The sequence below is a fragment of the Camelus ferus genome, chromosome 2 (genome assembly GCF_009834535.1).
Source record: "Camelus ferus isolate YT-003-E chromosome 2, BCGSAC_Cfer_1.0, whole genome shotgun sequence".
In the NCBI taxonomy this organism is placed as follows: Eukaryota; Metazoa; Chordata; class Mammalia; order Artiodactyla; family Camelidae; genus Camelus; species Camelus ferus.
In genome coordinates this window covers 10,038,800-10,058,377 of record NC_045697.1, presented here as the reverse complement: position 1 = coordinate 10,058,377, position 19,578 = coordinate 10,038,800, and the positions used below count along the sequence as shown (strand labels likewise).

Here is a 19,578-nt window from a genome sequence, read left to right as displayed (position 1 = left end):
GTGCAAGAAAGAAACTAAAAAAAATAAAACAAAACAAAAAACGCTTACCAATTTAAGAGAGTAAGCTGTTTTGAGGATTTTGCAATTGACAAGACCAACTAAAATTCTCTGACAGCTCTCAGACACCCTTAGAGCACCTCTGGTAGGATGCATTTTAAGGCAACTGCATCAACTATGGCTTCCTGTTATTGGTAGATGAGAAGGCACTAACAGTGCAAATATTTACTATTGCTCTATAATTAACTTTTTAAAAAATATTTCCTTTCTTCTTTTCTTTTTTTTGGTGCCAGAAGTAATTAGGTTTACTTATTTATTTATTATTTATTTCCTTTTAGAGGAGTAACTGGGGATTGAACCCAGAACCCTGTGCATGCTAAGCACGTGCTCTACAACTTAAGTTATACCCTTCCCCTATAATTAGCTTTTGATTAATTAGGACTAACCCCCTCCTCTTGACTCTGCAGAGGCAGATAAATTGGTGTTGGAGTTGGAGCTGTCTTCTAGCTCTGTGGCCTGGGACAAGTAATTTACCTTGCTCTCATCTTTCAAATAGGCTTAACCCTCCCTCCCTGCTGCCTTACAGATGAGTGATGAGATGGGGGAACAAACCATGCCATGAAAGTACCACTATATCAAGCATACTCTGTTCATGGTGGAAAAAAACATCTTGACTTAAAACAAATTTAATTGGAAATGACTACTGAAGAATTAGTCAAGTGCAAGGCTCTGGATGGCTATTTAGAAAATAATAATTCTATTTAGAAAATAACAATTCTTTCCAGGAGTTCACGCTGCAGTGTGGAAAAGGGGTGGGTTTCAGAGACAGGCAAACCTGGAGTTTAAATACCTGCCGCATCCCGTAGTGCTTGTAAGATGCTGGGTAAGAAGCTCACCTCTGTCATCTGAAAAATGGAGCCTTGGAGACAGCACATGCAAAGTACTGGCACCTCAAAGGTACTTAATAAAAAGCCTCTATCCAGCTCTGGTGGAAAACTGAGCAACTCTGGAGAGACTAGTACATCAATTATTGCAGCATACATTTCACTGACCGTTTTTGAATACCTACAGGGTATGTGACAGAATCATTCAGGTAAATAGTCATTTGTGCGTGTTCTCCACTCCCAACTTATCCCAAGAATGTCTCCTGAGTCTTGATGCTCCCTTGTTTCATGATTGTGCAGGCAGAGCAGGAAGAAGAAATTTCTTGAAAACAACACATTTTCCTTTCTTTGCTGAAAGTCCAAGCCCAAGCATATATGCTGGGGAAAGGAAGAATGAGGGACCTTGGATGGGAGATTTCCCCTGTCCCGGAGACACTGGGAGTCGGGGATCAGAGCATCTGTGAGAAGTGGAAATGCTTTCTCTATGGCCAGACCTCACAGAGGAGGGCTGTCTAGAGTTGCTCAGACACTAGGCTCCTGGTTTGGGCAGTGATTGCCAGTTTCCAAGCAGGGCTGGAAAGCAGAATCCACAGACATCAAAGGGACAGGCAATTTACAAGAGTCGGGCAGAGCTGATGGGAAGGAAGACCCCCCTGGTATTGGTGATGTAGGGGTAGGAGCCTGATAATTTCTGAAACTAAAGTTCTTGTTGCCATGAACCCTTGGAATCAGATTTAAGTTGCATTAAATAAAATGGAAACATGTGACATTTCTTGCAAGCCTGGGTTTGTAGCTTGAGTCAGAACTACTATGGTTGTAAGGCACTGGAAAATTTAAAGATGAATTCACTCCTACTCTCTGAAGCTTACCCTCTGTGGGAGCTGGCAGAAAAGTCAAAAGACTCCCTACATGAAAAACTAGCACTCAAAGCACTGCAAGACCCTGATGTGGTTGTGCCCTGCAGGAAGAGTTCTCAGTCATGAGAGGTAGACAGATGAATTTTACAAAAGGCAGACAGTCAGGAAGATGGATAAAAATTTTCCCTGAAAAGATACATTAATATACACCCTCTCCCAATCACTGCTTGCCAATACCACTATTATACAATTGCCATAGCTGTAAACTCATAAAACCTATGCAGACACTGAAGTTCTTTGGAAATACGCTTGCTTGATATGAAAGAGAAGTCTGGACACGAGATCAAACAGAGGACCATATATTTAATATTTCCATAAAAGTGCTTGGAGTTTTATCTTCATGGGGTTTGAAAGCTGAGAAGGTCCTCAGAGGTCAACCAGCCCCTCTTGTCTCTTCCACTCCCACCCTCTTCCATTTTACAGACTTAAATCTGGATTTAGTGAGGGTTCAAGGCTGTTGCTTTGAAAGACCGCTGTGATGGTCAAGGCTGTGATGTAGCAGGTTTAGGAGACTGGACCCAAAGAGTGTCTCCATCCCTTAGGTGCCCTGCGAGCAACTACCGCTCCCTCCCACCTGGACAAAACATCACTTCCTAACTGGAGTTTAGTCTCTGCCCCTCCTGCACAGACTGATTAATCAATCATCTTCAACTCTTGTTCTAATGAACTGCCAGGGAGTTATTTTCTTGTTACTTTTTTGTTTACAAAATTTTAATGATTCCTCCACTAAAAAAATCCAAACTTTGTGTTTTGGCATTCAAGGATTTCTGTGATCTGATTCCAACAACCAAGTTCTTTTTTCTTTTTTTTCCCCTCCAACCAAGTCTTTTGAGCTCATTTCTCTCTTCTTTCTAGACACATGCTTTGCTCTGCCAGGGTGGCTTTCCTGCTGTTTCTCACACTGTTCTCTTTCAGGCTTTTAATATTCTTCTCATCATCTGGAATGTGCCCCCCTTTCCACCATCATCAATCCTTAGCCTTCCGTCAGGGCCAACTGTCATGTTATCTCCTCTGAGGAGTCTTCCCTGGGTGAGGGAGACAGAGCATCAGATGGACCTGAGTTTGAGACCATACTTTGCCCCTTACTTCCTGGAAGACTTCAGGCTCAGTTTGTTCATCTATGATGTGGGCAACACCCACCTTGTAGCCTTACACGGTACACATGGGTTAGCGCCAAGTATTTAGCACAGTTTCTGGTACGTGGTAAATGTCAAAGAATGTTACCTACTGTTCTGATCGTTCCAGGGACCTGAGGTCTTTTCTCATTCACTCTGAGCCCCTCTTACGTTCTTTCTTATAAAGCTAATTTTGCATTTAAATATGAGAACACACATTTTATTTTCTCCACCCAGTTGATAACTCTTTGAAGGTGAGATCGTGTTTTATCAGAGCTTGTGCTGTCTCATTGCCCCCTGCACACAGGCCCTCAAACGATAGGCAGAAGCTGACCTTCCGGGTGTGAAAGTCAAGACTGACAGGCATTGGCTTTGCTGTTACGTTTCTCTTCCTTCTGAAAATTAACAATAGTTTTTTTTTTGTTTGTTTGTTTTTTCAAAGTCAAATTCCTTTGACATGAGAATCCCAATTGTTGGCCTTCTGTTCTCAGAAATATGCAAGACAATTTACGACGTGGCTGGGCTGGTGGAAACTGGTAAATTTCAACCAAATCTTGGGAAACTTCATGGGCTTGAAAGCCATGTGGCCTTAACTCACTGGGCCAACTCAACCGTTTTCCAGCAGCCACTCTGAGCTCTATGGTTTGTGTGATACTCTTTGTGGGGAAAAAAAAAGTAGTTTCATATTCTAGTGAGTTAGACAACATTAGATTCTAATGCCCCATTCATGGAGAGACAAAGGACACATTAAGAAACTGAAGCATATGAGAAGTCCTGCAGTAAGGACACCAGCATCTAACAGCTACTGAGAATAGCTAATGTTCACCAAGTTCTTTTATGCCAGACACTTTGCAAGGCCCTTTTCATGAATTCTCTGACTTAATCCTCAAAATGCCCCTATTTGAATGCATACAATTAGCCTCCCTTAACAGAAGAAGAAAATTTTGGTCGAAGGGGTCCAAGTTCGCACAGCAGTTAAGGGGTGGAGTTGGGATTTGAAGTCAGATGTTTGTGACCCTAAAGCTGGAGTTCTGGTCCTCTGTGGTGCACAGCTCTTCACTTCCCCAGATTTGTCTGACCAGGAAATACTTCTGGTTATCCTCTTGTTAACATCCCATGAAACTGTGATTCCTTGAAATGTACTTGGGGAAACGGAGCCTCCTCACCCCCTGGAAGCAGCCGTGACCTTTACACCTCTGTGCCTTTCCTCGCTGGCCTCTGCCTGGGTGCTGTTGGCCCTCTAGGCTCTGCCATGACCTCTTACTCCTCCTCCAAGGTCTAGTTCCAGTGCAGCTAGAAGCTTGCCTTGATTTCAGTGGCCTGTTTTGCAAAGCCCCTTTTTGTGCTCTCCGTACACTTTCTGCACTTAGACTGTTTCCATCTCTCTGTCAAGGGCCATGTTCAAAGAGCCTTGGTAAAGTTTCTGACTCCGAGCGGACAGGCAGTTAAGGTTTACTGAATTACAACGGCGTCTGTTTCCCAGGCCCCCTGGAGTTGATTCCCCGGCCTGGGGCTCCTCGAGCCCTGGGTCACAGACTCGGGGTGTGAGACTGTAGCTGGCAACCTGGACTAAGTCCGGTTCAAGCTCTTTGCAGGGTCAGGCAGCAGGGTTTCCCCGCCCCCTGGCAGCTCATTAGTTAATGCTCGCCTCCCTCCATCTGTCCCTCGCAGATGTTGCCTCGCTCCCAGCCTCTCTGAGGTGAGGAGGCACGATTAGGTCACATTGGGCCTCTCATCAGCGTCCTTTCTGGGACAACCCTGACCTGTCCTTTCCAGCGCGCTGTCCAGGTTTCATTACAAAGCCCCCCCACCCCGGCGGCTGCGCCTCAGATGAGTCAGCTGGCTTGGGGCTTCATTAGCAACTCTAATTGACTTTATGTTTTTGTCCTCTCTGGAGCCTCCTCGGGCCCAGAGGTGGGGCCTGGCGGGTCTGGCTTCCAGAAACGCCGCCAGCCTCGGTGGGAGCCGGTGACGGGAAGCGCGCGCTCCGTCCCCGGCAGTCACGTCATGCCACACTGCGCATTTCGCGGCCGCACCCATCCCCAGGGTGCACTCAGGCGCCATGCAACCCCCGGCCATCCCAGCCCTCCCGCTGCCTGCGATGAGGTCATGGGGTGGGGTCCTGGAGACCCCCTCCAGATAGGGTGGGGGCTACCCCAACCGGCCTGGGAATAGCCGAGAGGACGAGGAGGAGGAGAGGGTAAGTCTGTCCAACCCACTGTTCCCTCTCTCGAGGTTGCATGGCTGGCGTGGATAGACGAGGAGGGAGACAGCGAGAGGAGACAAGACCTGGCAAGGACAGGGACAGGGAACCGGCAGGCACGTCCCTCACCCCCTCTGCCGACAACTGCGGATGGAGAAAGGCACTAACGGCTTCGCTCCGCACCTTCCCCGTTTTCTACAGTCATGTCCTTCCCTCTGATCTTAATCTTTTCCCTCCCACTCAGACCACAAAAGGCAGGGGAGCCGCTGTAATCCACTTGCCATAACTATAATTTGACACACAAGGAAAAATATTCCAGAAACATCGACAGCTGGTACCGCAAAGCAGATAGAGCCCTTTGCGCCCCAAGAACGACGTCCCCCGGCACAGCACCCCACATTCTCAGCCAGGCCTAAAGGGCTTGTTGCTAGAGTTGCTGCAGCAGTGGGTTTCACAGACTGCGGTCGCCAAGGTGTCCCAAACCGCTCAGGCTCCAGCAAACTCATAGGCTTTTTTAACCTCTGCTCGTGAGTACAAATGTGTGCGTGAGGAATGATGTGGGCTCTGTTAAAAATTGCAGCCTGCAGGAAGAATTTGCAGATTTCTGTGGATATCTAGTGTTTTTGCACCTGGAATTCTGCCTCGGAGAGACGGGAACACTGATAGCAGAGACTTTCTTAGGGAAACAGGAACAACACATCTCGCATTTAAGTGCCTCTCCACCGAAAACCACAAGATGCTTCTCATATGACCAATGCATAGGAAAAACCAAAAACATCTTAGCTTCTAGGCTCCCTACCTGTTTCCGAGGCACAATCGAGGGGACCCCATCACCCCGTTCAGATGATAGCCTTGCCAGTCAATCTGACTTCACAGACTTGGAGCTGAACTTTTTCTTCCCCCAGGACAGAACATCTATAACGTTCTCTCGTGTCATTACAAAGGAAAAGTCAAACGATTTATTCAACTTTTAAAAATATGCCGCAAAACAAGTTTATAAGTCAGAGTAAGCATACTTCAGAGAATTTCTGGAATGACGTTAAAATCTTCCATGGGGAAGATTTCTGAGTTAATAGAAAGATCATGGCTCCAGAAGTTGAGCTGCATATAACGGGATAAGAAAACATAGATACTCGGACCCTGGCAGTAAATGAGCCCATCACTGCGCTGGCGAATGCTAGGCGCGTCAGATTGGAGATTTTGAAGACCCGCACACATTTTCTGAGCGAAATGGCATCTTTCACACAAAGATCGTTCACAGAGGTTCCTGCCACAGGCAGAGTAGAAAAGTAGGAGGAAGAGTTACCACGGAGGTTTTCTGACCTCTGACTTCTCATTTGTTGACATACTTTCTGCAAGTTCCCTTTTTCTCTGCAAGTAGCTGTCTTAAATCCTGCCAGTAAGTATTGTTGACAAAGACCATATAGGAGGGAAAAATAGGAAAAAAAAAATCAATGAAAATAGAAGCTTACCTTTTCTAGGCATTGCTGTCATCAGACTTTCCCCCAAAACATGAGGCTTTCTTGCTTTGGCTGTTCCATGGATTTAGAAACCATTAAAAAAGTTTAAAGCAGAAATATGTGTTTATTATTCAAAGCTGCTTCAAAACAACCCAAAAAATGACTTGATGAAAAATAAAGTTCTCGTCTGCGCACGAGAACGCGTTTGAAGCCTGGAGCTCATGCTGTTGTACGAGGTTTTGCAACTGTCTTTCTCAGTTTAAACAACCTCCCGCTCCTCCCAGGCACTTGCCAACTTCTATAATTTAAAGCAACTGCGATCATTCCCATAATACTCACATTTCAAAGAGCTTAATATATACTCTCGTTAGCAGTGAGTGGGAGTGGGTGACGTTCTTCTGCAAACCCCAGACTGAGCAAATGAGAAGCAAAGGTTTCAAATCCCTAAACAGTTCTATTTCTCTCTTTTATCCACGGCTCTTCTCAACGTGTGACTTCAAATTGTTTTTTCCTTTTAAAGTGTTGCCTTGAGACTAAGTGGTATCACTTCACTTGGAAGCAAAATCACATAGGAAAGTTTAAGTCCCTGCTTCTGGAACAATGATGCTAATGAAATTGTGTTTAAACATCACTTTTCCTGACACAATTATTTCCAAACAATTCCTTCCTAATGTATCTGTTTGAAAATTTAAATTAGTGTAAGTTATGTATTCATAAGAGGGGAAATATCTAAATTGATGTTATTTGCATTGGTTTTATTTTAACCTTCATCCTGTATGCAAATTATAACCTCTGGGAAGGATATTTTTTTTTGTAGTCCACCCGTGTACCTGAATAAAATCTCTGACATTAAGTCTGTAACCAATGTTAGCAATTTTTACTATTTCCACTACCCTTCCGCAAATGGCATTAATCTCTCTCTCTCTCTCTCTCTCTCACACACACACACACACACACACACACACACACAAGCATTTGTGAATCAAAATTTCAGCCATCTTAAAGTGTGGTCAACTGAAAATGGTGATTTCAAAAATATTTGTGGTCTATCTTAAAGCAGGTCTTGCTCAGTGCCTGATAGATAATAAGTGCTTAATAAATATTTACTGAATGAATAAAGTAGTGCATAGGTTGAGATCAACCAACAGTTTTGACAATTTTGGTTTGCATGTATGTTCCCATTAGGGAACTTGTACAGAGAGTAAATATAGAACAGTGCGTACCTCTGCCAGATTTAAAGAATGGTTATAATGGAAAAAAAATCCCCTAAATGAATACAGAAAACATTCATTAAATAAATAAACCATTCAGTGGAGAATAGAAATGTTGACACAAGCCCCATCCATTAAGTAAGCTCACTGTGTAAACTTAAGCAAACAGATTTCAAGACAAAAACCTCATTCATTATTTCAAAACCTGTGGATTATTTTCCACTGTGTTTTTGAGTCATCTTAAGTAACTGTTACGCTCTGGACAGAGAATAATACTTCTGAAAGTGCGAAGAGAGAAAGGATCTGAAACTACAGGGAAACGGTCAGGTTTCAGATTTCTTTTGCTGTAAAAGCACAAGAAAACGGTGGAGCGCACTTTTGCTCTGGCTCCTGCTGAGGGGACGTCTGGAGGTACAAGCACAGGTAAGTGTCGTAGACTTGGGTCCCAGATGTGTGACCTTGGATATATTCATTTCTTTACGTGTTGATTCCTTAATTGTGAAAGATTAAATACAAATATGTTAAAACAACCAATTGCATAAGTGCACTTAGTACTGCCTTTTCCAGTCATATTAATAAGCCCCTCACGATGTGTAAGGTACTTAGGAAGACCTGTTTCTGAGTCACTATGGTTTATCACAGCACCCAGCGTTATGTCCCATGACCAGTGCCAAAACTGGTAATGGACTTGGGATGCTGCTCTTACAAAATCCTAATGGTGGCATCCGCGTCATAGTCAGGGGGTGGGTGGCAAGGAAACTGATGCTAAAGGCCAGAAAGGTGCAATGCCGTGTTTTACGGTGAGAAAACATTTGGTGAAACTGACACCTGCCACGACTTGGGGTGCCTATGTGCCAAGTAACCTTGTAGCTCTTGGGGGGAGATGAGGAGGGTGGCAGGCGAATCACTAGTCGTGTGTGTGGGCCACTACTGCCTGCATTTGGCAAGGGGTTTCATGAATGAGATGAGCCTAGGGAAAATTGCTCAATTACAGACAGAAGTGAAAGGGAATAGAGAAGTAGTAATAAATCTGATGAATGGCAGGAACCCACTAATTTTTCTAGGGACTTGTATTGCTAAAACAACCATAAGCCCATATGAAAAATGTCTTGAAAGACTGAAAATCACTTCTTCCACTAGCAGGAGGTGGACTTTTGTCTGCCTGGAGAGCCAGCTCCCTGAAATACACCAGAGAGATGGACACGGGGACCCTCTCAGAAGGAAGAGCTGCTGGCCATGGAGAAAATCGGACAAGGGGTTTCCCCGAGAGAGCAGACCCAGGGCTGTGTCCAGAACCTTCTCCACCCACAAGGCAGAGAGCCTTTACCGTGTCTGCCCGGTCACACGCAGTATCAATGGCTGCTTGTGTCTCCCAGTTTTTCCTTTTTTTGGGTGGGAATTTTTATTGTTGTTACCCTATTGCTGTTATACCATTTGTATTTTGTGTGTGCGTGTGTGTGTGCGAGAGAGAGAGAGAGGGAGTGAACTTGTCCATCACAATCCTTTTAATTCCTAGGACACTGGTTCAAAAGATGCCACATGTACACTTATGACAAGAACTTCACAGAACCCGCACGTCCTGGATTTTGAGCTGCTTGCAGTGACCAGATGGAAGTTAAGGTTGTTTCCTTTGGGGAGGTGTGTTCTGTGTTTGGAAACAGGGAAGGAAATAGATATTTGGTGCCCGGAGGGGAAACTATGGCGGATACTTTGTGTCTACCACGGTCTGCATTTTTCCTTACCATCTTCCAGACTCTCTTGTAGTTCATCTGACCCCGTGGCTGATTTCAGGCCAATGAGATGTGAGCAGAAGTAGCGTGGATTAATTACGGGTGGAGGTAGCTAGAAACGGATGTACCTGCTCCACATTCTTTCTCTCTCTCCTGTCTACGTAGCAAGAAGCAAAGGACTCAGAGGTGTTGGAGCCCCATCATAAAAGGAACCCTACATCCCAAGACATCTCTTAGAAGATTGCTACCCAGGAGAGCTGCCTGACCCTGCATCAGATGTTACTGAATAGCATACAAATCTATACTGCGCTCCCACACTGAGTTTGGGGGTTTATTTCTCAGTGTTAGCTAGTGTCAGTTACTCTAATACAGATCACGATTTTGAAAGATTCTGGGAAGACTGAGGTGAGTAATAGATGTGAAGAATGCAGAACAGGGCCTGACACAGTAATGAGTGCTCGACAAACGAGAGTTCTTTTATATTATCCATAATTTCCCACTTCCTTGCTCTTGCAAAACGAATCTGGCTAAATGCCATTTGTGAGCATTTCTATAAATTTACGGTTTATAAGTTGCTAATTGTGTGCTAGTGGGCGAAATAAATTGGAAACCACGGAAAGATTAGTGACAGGAATAGATGTTGAAAACAAAATTTATTCCCCGTCTTTAAAAATATATGCGTTTATTAGGAAAATCGTCCAATGGCTTACTGTTGGATTTTACAAGCAACCTTCAAAGCAGAGGATAAAGAAAGTTATAAATTCCAAGTTACAAGTTAAGTACTCTCCTTAGCATTTAACTGGTATAAACTCCACTATACTCAAACATTTGTTTTACTGTGTGTACAGAGCAAGGCTGTTATCCTGACATCGACTGTTCCAGGCTGCTCCTCAGGAGAGATGGGTAAATATCTCCTAAATGCTGGTCAAGAGCTCATTTTTCTCAAAATTGCCCTCTACTCAGGCCATGTGTTTTTTATACTGACTTTGAGCATCTGTAAGTAGAGGTACAGAAGGCCCTAGTTGATATATTTTGTTTCTACCTCAGGTATTTTGAAGAATTCCCCATAGACATGTTGCTTCCTTTATTCCACAAACTCTTTTAAAAGAGACTTTTTTCCTTCTACTATTTTAAAGCAACAGCAACAATAATTACAAACATTTGTTGAGCACTAACTATGTCCTAGGAACTGTTTTATGTGTTCTGTGAATGTATTAACTCATTTTATCCTTTTAATGATCCTATAAGGTAGACACTAGCAATTTACTCATTTTATGGTTGGGGAAACTAAAGCACAGAGAGGTTAGGTGACTAAGTATAGGTCACACAGCCAGTAAGTAGCAGAGCTGGGATTTGAACCTAGGTTGTCTGGTTCTAGACCTGAATTTTTCTTCTTCTTCTTCTTCTTTTTTTTATTTTAATGGTGGTATTGGGGACTGAATCTAGGACCTCGCACATGCACTGAGCCATATCCCCGACCCCAGACCTGAACTCTTAAATGCTGGTGAAAACACATTCTTCATGCCAAATAAAGAGCATATACTTACATAATGTATTTTCCTTAGCATCCGTTGCTTTTGAGATAAGCACAGATTCCCTCAGAAAGACACTCTAAATTCTTAGAGGCAGCAGGTTGTTATTCTTGGAAAACACCCACTTCCCTATCTGAATGTGCTTATAAAGTTTGAACATTTTTCATATATTAAGCTTTATGCTCTTATAGTTGAATGTATTTCTTCTCCTTTGCATACATAAAGCAGCCAAGTTTCAAATTATATTCTGAAACCCAGGTGGCTTCATCTGGATTTTATAATAAAGTCTTTGCTGAATTTTATCAAACATGTGAAGACATCAAGCAACAGGCTGAAGGAGAAATGAGTCTTGCTGGGAAACTTCATCTTCCTCTTGGAAGACGTTATTGAAGTTTGGAGATTGAAGATCAAGTAAAATGTTACTTATGGAGAGTGGTAGGAAATACAGGCACCCCTCAGTACCCATGGGGATTGGTCCCAGGGCCCCAGCAGATATCAAAATCTGAGGATGCTCAAGTCCCTTACATCAGATGGCAAAATATTTGCATATAACCTACACACATCCTCCCTGTATACGTTAAATCATCTCTGGAGTACTTATAATACCCAGTACAATATAAATGCTATGTAAATAGTTGTAAATTCAGTGCAAATGCTATGCAGTTACTGGTGTGCAGCAAATTCAAGTTTTGCTTTTGGAACTTACTGGAATTAAAAAAAAAATTTCTATCCATGGTTGGTTGAATCTGCAGATGTGGAACCCGTTGATATGAAGGGCCAACTGTAATTCAGTCCCAACTTCAAGGTGCAGCCACACAGGAGGTTCTGACCTTCTCCAGATGGTCAGATGGTACACGGATGTGTACTATGGGCTCATCACTGTTGGGTCTCAGAGACACAGATGGGGCAGAAGCCATTTCTCTGAGTTTGCTGTCTCTGGCTCACCTTTCATGGATTTTAGTCACGGTGAGAAAAACTGAAGGCCCCTTCTCGCTTTCTTGGTCACATAAGGTGGCAGATCAGCTTACTGAAAATAGTCAAAATTTGGAAAGGAGACAACTTATTTGTAGATCACAGGATCACAGATTTGGAAGAAGACTTGAGGGTGTTTTAATTCACTCTCATTTCTTTTTAATTGATATAGAGTCGATTTACAATGTTGTGTTAATTTCCAGTGTACAGCATACTGATTCATTTATACATATATATATTCCTTTTCATATTCTTTTTCATTATAGGCTATTACAAGGTATTGAATATAGTTCCCTGTGTTGTATAGTAAGACCTTGTTGTTTATCAATTTTATGTATAATAGTATCTGCAAATCCGGAATTCCCAATTTATGCTTCCCCACCCCCATAACCATAAGTTTATTTTCTATGTCTGTGAATCTTTCTCTGTTTTGTAAATAAGTTCATTTGTGTCCTTTTTTTTTTTAGATTTCACATATAAATGACATCATATGATATTTTTCTCTTTTTGGCTGACTTCACTTAGTATGATGATCTCTAGGTCCATTATTTGAAATAATGCAAATGGAATGATTCCATTACTTTTTATGGCTGAGTAGTATTCCATTATATAAATATTTCACAACTTCTTTATCCAGTCATCTGTTGATGGACATTTAGCTTGCTTCCATGTCTTGGCTATTGTAAATAGTACTGCTGTGAATGTTGGGGTGCATGTGTAAGAAAAAACACAGCTTTTAAAGCAACTTTTTAGTGACTTTTAAAATAGCAATCATTTATTATTCCTCATGATCTGTGAGTTAATAGGTAGTTCCATTGATCTTGGCTGTGCTTGGCCAGGAAGTTCTCCTGGGCTTGGCAGGCACTCCCTCCTATGTCTTGTGGTTTTCTGGCTGTTGGCTGATCTAGGATGTCCCTGACTGTGGCAGGTAACTCCATTCCATGTCTTTCATTCTCTAGAATAGTCTGGACATATCCTCAGGTAATTTTAGTCTAAGAGAAGAAGTTGAAATACGCAACTCATTCAAGTTTTTTGATTGTATCAAGTTTGCTATTGACTCATCGGCCAAAGCAAGTGGCATATGCCAGCCCAGGGTCAGTGTTAGAGTCTACCGAATTAGATATGGGTACAAGAATGTGCAAAAGTTTGTATCATGGGTGCAATTAATCTTCCACTAAGGGGTAAAATATTCCATTTCTTTCCAAAGAAATACTTGATTCAAAGAATGTTTATTTTTGAGGCACATATTATGGGACAAATATTGTACAAGGTAGGATTGGGAAGAGGCTCTTTTAAGGTAATGACACTTATGAGGAGAAAGGAAATATTTCTGCCCCTCTGCTCACATCTCATCTTCAACCCATGGGAAAGAAAGAGATAATACTACTGTTTTCTCTTTCCATAATCTTCCTTTCCTGGTCTAGTGGAGAAACAGTTGGGTCAAGATTTGGTATGGTTGGTCCAAGACCGAAATTTACTGAAAATAGTTCACTAGCCTCTACAGCTTGAGCTCTCATCTGATTCTGTGGTAGATCAGGGAACAACCTCTGTCTTCAGGGCTGGGCAATTGTTTTGTTTTACCCTTTCACTTCCTCTGCCCTCCAGTGAGTGTGTGGTTTTCAATTTTCTGTTTCCATGTAGTAACAGGAAAAGTCATCTGCCCAGAGGTGGGTCCGCCATTCTTTCACTCTGTGTTAGACTTTTGGCCCATACAGTTGATTAAGTAAGTGGATACAGTATCAAGTGTGTGGATTTGTGGGTGGGAGATGGAAAGTAGCAAAGCTCACTTGGAATTCGAAGTATAAACCTTGTGTTCAAGACTAAGCATGAGAAAAGATCAACTTTTCTTCTCCTTGGCCAGGGTGTGGTATGAATGGGCACTTGCAAAGCTATTACTTTATTCCCCACTTGGCTACTAATTCTGACATGCATAGTTCTCTTGTCCTGGCAAAGCGCTGCCTGCAAGAACACCCAATGCTTTCAAGCTGTAGTCATTCATCTCACTCACAGGATACTTATCACTTTCTGCTTAATGTCGTGGTTCTTTATGTGAGTGGCTTTTTTTTTTTTTCCCATAATGAAGTATAAGTTTCTCAAAGGCTGGGATTATGTCTTTACCTTCCTTGTAACTTTCTATTATCCCCATGGTGCCTCACGTAATACCTTGTATTTATGTGCATACTTAAAAAAAGTCCTGCCAAATGAAACCACATAAGGGTAAAACCATTGGAAAAGTTACATTGTGAAAATGTGGACAGAGGTACGAAGCTGATTTAAGGTGTGAGTGTATGCTTTTGTCCATTTTCAGACAGTTGTGAAGTGCTACCAGGTGCAATGCTTGGGGCTGGATGTTATCATATTGTGAATCCTAACAGGGAAGGGAGAGACTGTGAAATTGAAATGGTTACATTCTTTTTTTTAACTTTTTTTATTGAGTTATAATCATTTTACAATGTTGTGTCAAATTCCAGTGTAGAGCACAATTTTTCAGTTATACATGAACCTACATATATTCATTGTCACATTTTTTTCACTGTGAGCTACCACCAGATCTTGTATATATCTCCCTGTGCTATACAGTATAATCTTGTTTATCTATCCTACATTTTGGAAATGGTTACATTCTGATGATAGTTCATGGCCAGAATGAAAGAGGAAAACGGGAAGGAGGTCAAGAAAACATTTTTGCTTGGATTTGGTTTCAGGCATGGACAAAATCCCTGGCTCAACTTTTATTTTGCTTTCATGGGCAAACTTGTACCTGATTGTGGAGTGTGATTCTTTCAGTTCACAAAAGGTCAAAATTAAATGTTAGAGTAAGTCTGCAGATTTATTTCAGAAATGACCAGAACTTGAAATAATATATTTTCATTGATAATCATGGTTTTTTAAACTTGCTGTGTGCTTTATAGCTTTGTTCTCCAACCAAAATACTAGCCTAGAGGAAAGCTAACAGTTCAATAATATAATGTGTCTAGTGTCATATGCCTTTTAATGTTATTAAAGTTTATAATTATTCTAGCATGAATGTGATGAAGTCTCATTGGGTAACTTCTGCTCTTGGCACTTGAATTACAAACACAACAACAACCTTAAATGTATTGGTGAAAAATGTACATTTACTAAAGGTTTTGTGAAGAGACAGAGGAGACTACATCACACATTGAACAGCAAAACTTAATCCAATCACAAAACTGCTATGGAGGGACCCCTCTCTCAAATTCATATGCTGACACTCTAATCCCAATGTGATGGTATTTGGAGGTGAGACCTTTAGGAGATACTCAGGTTTAGATGATGTCAGGAGGGTAGGCAGCTTATGATGGGATGGGTGTCCTCATAAGAAGAGACGTCAGAGAGCTTGCTTCCTCTCTCTCTCCATCGTATAAGAACACAGAGAGAAGGCTGCCATCTGCAAGCCAGGAAAAGAGGCTTCACTGGGGAACCAAACTGGTCAGCACATTAATCTTGGATTTCCTAGTCTCCAGAACTGTGAGAAATAAATTCCTGTTTTTTAATCCACCCAGTCCATGGAATTTTGTTATGGCAGATTGAGCTAGGAAAGGGGTGCTTTGCTATTGGTAATGATACCAGGACACTGGGTGTAAGCCATGACTGTCCTAGGCACTCAGGAAAGTATGGTAACTCTACCCATTACCTTCTATCTCTGTGCCTGAATCCAAGTTTCCTCTCTTCCTACTTTAAAAAGTGTCTTAAAACTCATGTCACCAGGGAAATAAAAATTAAAAACAGTGAGGTAACACTATACACCCCCTTCGTGGCTAACATGTTAAAGACTGATGGTGCCAAGAATGGACAAGTAGAAAACTGAGCTCTCATACAGTGCTGGTAGGGCAGTAAAACAGTACAAACAGAACCAGTTGGCACCTTCATATCAAGTGAACTGTACCTCTAGCATAAAACCCAGCAATTCCATTCCTAGGTTATTTGCCCAGGAGAAATGAAAAATCTATCTGTGGAAGTTAATACAAGAATATTCATGGCAGCCTAGTTTGTGACAAACAAAAACTGGAAACAAAATCTCCATCTGTGAGTGAGTGGATGAACAATTCAGATTATGTTTATATCATTGAATACTACTCAGCAATAAACCTGGAAAGAATTCAAATGTCAATCAACAGGTGAACAAATAAACCAACTGTAGTAAATCCACACAGCAGAGTATTACTCCGTACTGAGCAAAAAGAAAAGAATGAAGGGATGGTGTATGTATATATATATAAAAAACAACATGGGTGAATCTCAGAAACATTATACTGAACCCAAGCAACCAATACAAAAGAGAATGTACTATCTATATGATTCCATCTAGAAGCACTTTTAGAGCTGGAAAGTCCATCTATCATGACAGATCAGTGGCTGCCTGGACCCAGGGTGGGTCTGAAGACCGAAAGCAAAGGGACTGCGGAGAAGGACTGCAGGGAAATTTGGGGAATGATGGGAATGGTCTATATCTTGACTGTGGTGGTGACTATAATAGTAGACTCTTGTCACAACTCATTGAATCATATGTGTAAGATGGTTGGTTGCATTTTCTTATATGTGAATTATACCTAAATTAAGGAGATTTAAAAAGAAAAAAATATTGAAAATAATATTTTCTGCAGTTATTTTTGAGAATTCTGACTCTTCTTTCCCACTTGTATATCCTCTTTAGAAAATGGAATGCTGCAGTAGTAAGGAAACCTTATGATTATCTATTGATATTCAAATGTGCCTTGTGTTGTCTTCAGTTCATTGTATCAAAGATATATGTTTGATAAGTGTTAGAAAGTCTTGAAACGTACTGTGACTTGGTACTTGTTTTGAATTATTACCTGTAAGCAAGCCTTATTTTTATATATATTTTATATTATATATATTATATATATATCTATATATTTATTCTCATTTACTTATCTAGGTACAAGGTCCTAAACTAAAACTTCTAAAACTTTTATTGGCCCTAGCTACCCTACCTTTGGGACTGTTTTCCTGGCCCACCTTTGTCCTCTTTCCATTATGCCTTCCCTAGTCTTGGATTTAAATGCCACACAATAATAAAAGTCCAGCTTGGAACTAACTATGCACCAGCTTAAGCGAGGATTTGTCATTAAATTATCAGCTGCCAACACAACTCAAGGGTTGGAGACTGGCATCTGGTGGCCAGCTGTTCAGACTCCTTTTTAAAAAAAACAGACTTTAGAAGACTTCCAGATGAAACAAAGTACGCAGGTGGCATCATTTAACTTGATGACATGACTCACCATACTTTGTAACTGGGTCCCCAAGAGTTTTCCATTTGGGCTGTTAAAATGTCAAAGGAGAAAGTGGCTGACGGTGGGCACTGAAGGATCAGGTTTTGTTTTCAGCAGGACTTGAGTCCCATAGCTGGAAGAGATCCACACCGTTGCTAAACCCAGTTGCCCTCCAGGCTCAAGGTAGGACCATGTAAAAGTTGTCAACAGAGTTCCTCCAGGCCACCTTTTCCTGCCTCCCTTTTATGCTGCCAGCTTTCCTCGCTTTGCCTAGGCAGTTGTCCACCCAGTCCTGTGGGCTCAGAGCAGGGCCTGGGGCCGCCAGGGCTGCGGTAGTTTTCAGGAAACAGTTTCCAGGTATTCGGTCCCCTCCTTTCATGAACTTCCCCTTTCACCTAGCTCACCACTGTCCCTAGGGCAGCATCCTTGAACAGAAGGATCATAAAGTTAATTTACCAACCAAGGCTTTTAAAAAAACAACCAAGGTTTTACGAAATCTGAGGCTCCGAGGTAGTCCATGATATTCCCAATGACAGCTGCTGATGCCTGGTTGAGAATCCGAGTTCTAGGTCCCCAACTTTTCTCCAAGGCAGCTTCTATTTATGGCCACATCACTCCTGGGGTGTGATTTGAAGGATTTCACAGGAAAGGCCCTTGATCCAAAAATATCTCCTCAAAAATGCTATTTGGGTGCCTTCTCTTTGAATTGACAACATTAACGACTGAGAAGCAAGTCATTCTGGAAGGATTTCCTGAGCTTCCTAGACCAGGTTAGAACCCCTCACTATTACCTTGAGCCATTAACTCCTGGAGTGCCCTCTCTGCTGTCAGGGGTGATAGGCAGGCACCATAGTAAATCGCTCACTAAATACTAAACTATTTAATTAATTATTCTATGAGTCTTTCACCCATCAGAAAAATGAGTTTAATAGCAGAGTTGCTTTCCCAATGATCTACAAAAGCTAGTCTCTCTAAGTGTATAGAAGTATTATCAGGAGGAAGGAGAGAGGGAGGAATCACACTTGACTTTAAGCAGGAGTTCAGGTTCAAATACCAGCTGTTCTGTGCACTTGTCCTGTACCTTTTCAGAACACTGAGGCTCTCTGAGTCTTTTTCATCTTCTGAAGGGAAGTTCCCATGACCATACGTAAGCTGTTTAAAGAGTTAAATGAGATAATGCAAGTATGATCTAAAATGAGCTACATTTGTTAACCAAATCATGAGGGTCTCATGCCACAGATTATAAGAACTGACAGTGTGAATCACAATTCTAAAAAGTCTCAATAACACTTCTCAGTTGTTAATGTTGTGCATGAAAATCATCGGTGTGGTAGGCAGAGTTCAAGGATGACCCCCCCCCCGCCCCCCGGCCTCCTAAAGATGTCTCACTTGTAATAATTGTGACTTATAATCAGAAACACAAGTTTGTATTGTTGTCCCTGTTCCTAGCACAGAGCTCTTAAAACCCTTGGAATTTACTAAATGACGAGAGTGATGAAAGTATCTTAATACTCATAACAAATGTCTTTCAACCTCACCTGAGATTATGTTAGTGAGGTAATTTTTGGAAAGCACCTAAGGATGGGGGCTGGTGGCCAAGGGTCCTAACCATGTGATTGGAGGATTGGAACTCTGTCTCCCCATCTCTGCCCCGGCCACCCCTACCTCCAATCTCCAATGGCCAATGACTTAATCAATCAATGTTATGTAATGAAGCCTCCGTAAAAACCAAAAGGAAGGGCTTTGGAGAACTTCTGGGTTGGTGAGCATGAGGGTAGAACGCATGGAGAGGGCAGGCATAGAAGCTCTGTATCCCTTCCCACATAACTTGTCCTATGCATTTCTTCCATCTGGCTGTTCCTGAGTTATATCCTTTCACAATAAACAGTAATGTAGTAAGTAAAATATTTTTCTGAGTCCTGTGAGCTGCCCTAGAAAATTAATTGATCCTGAGGAGAAAGAGGTTGTGGGAACCTCCTGCCTGTAGCTGGTCAATCAGAAGCACAGATGAGACAACCTGGACTGTCTCCAGATACATAGTGTCAAAATTGAATTAAGTTTGTGGAATATCAGGTCAGTTTTCACTGAGAATTGGAGAATTACTTGAGGTGCTAGAAAAAAACACATATCATACAGGCTAATCCACAGAACCTGTAAATATGGGGAGATACCACTCTGGTGATTCTGTTTGATGATACAGCACAGTTGATCTTAAGACAGGGAGATTATCTGGGTGTGCCTCATCTGATCACATGAGCCTTAAAAAGCAGAGAGCTGCTTCTGGCTGGTTGGTGGCAAC

At 42.0% G+C, this 19,578-nt stretch overlaps 1 protein-coding gene across 1 annotated transcript in view; it reads right to left on the bottom strand.

The window, feature by feature from the left end:
• C1QTNF7 (C1q and TNF related 7) overlaps positions 1-6,970 on the bottom strand; it is a 98,916-nt gene extending 91,946 nt beyond the window's left edge. The window contains 2 exon segments of the mRNA XM_006194672.2: positions 6,589-6,648; positions 6,916-6,970. Of these exon segments, the coding sequence (XP_006194734.1) occupies positions 6,589-6,610 (22 nt within the window). The 5' untranslated portion in view covers positions 6,611-6,648; positions 6,916-6,970.
• Positions 6,971-19,578: the final 12,608 nt, after the last annotated feature.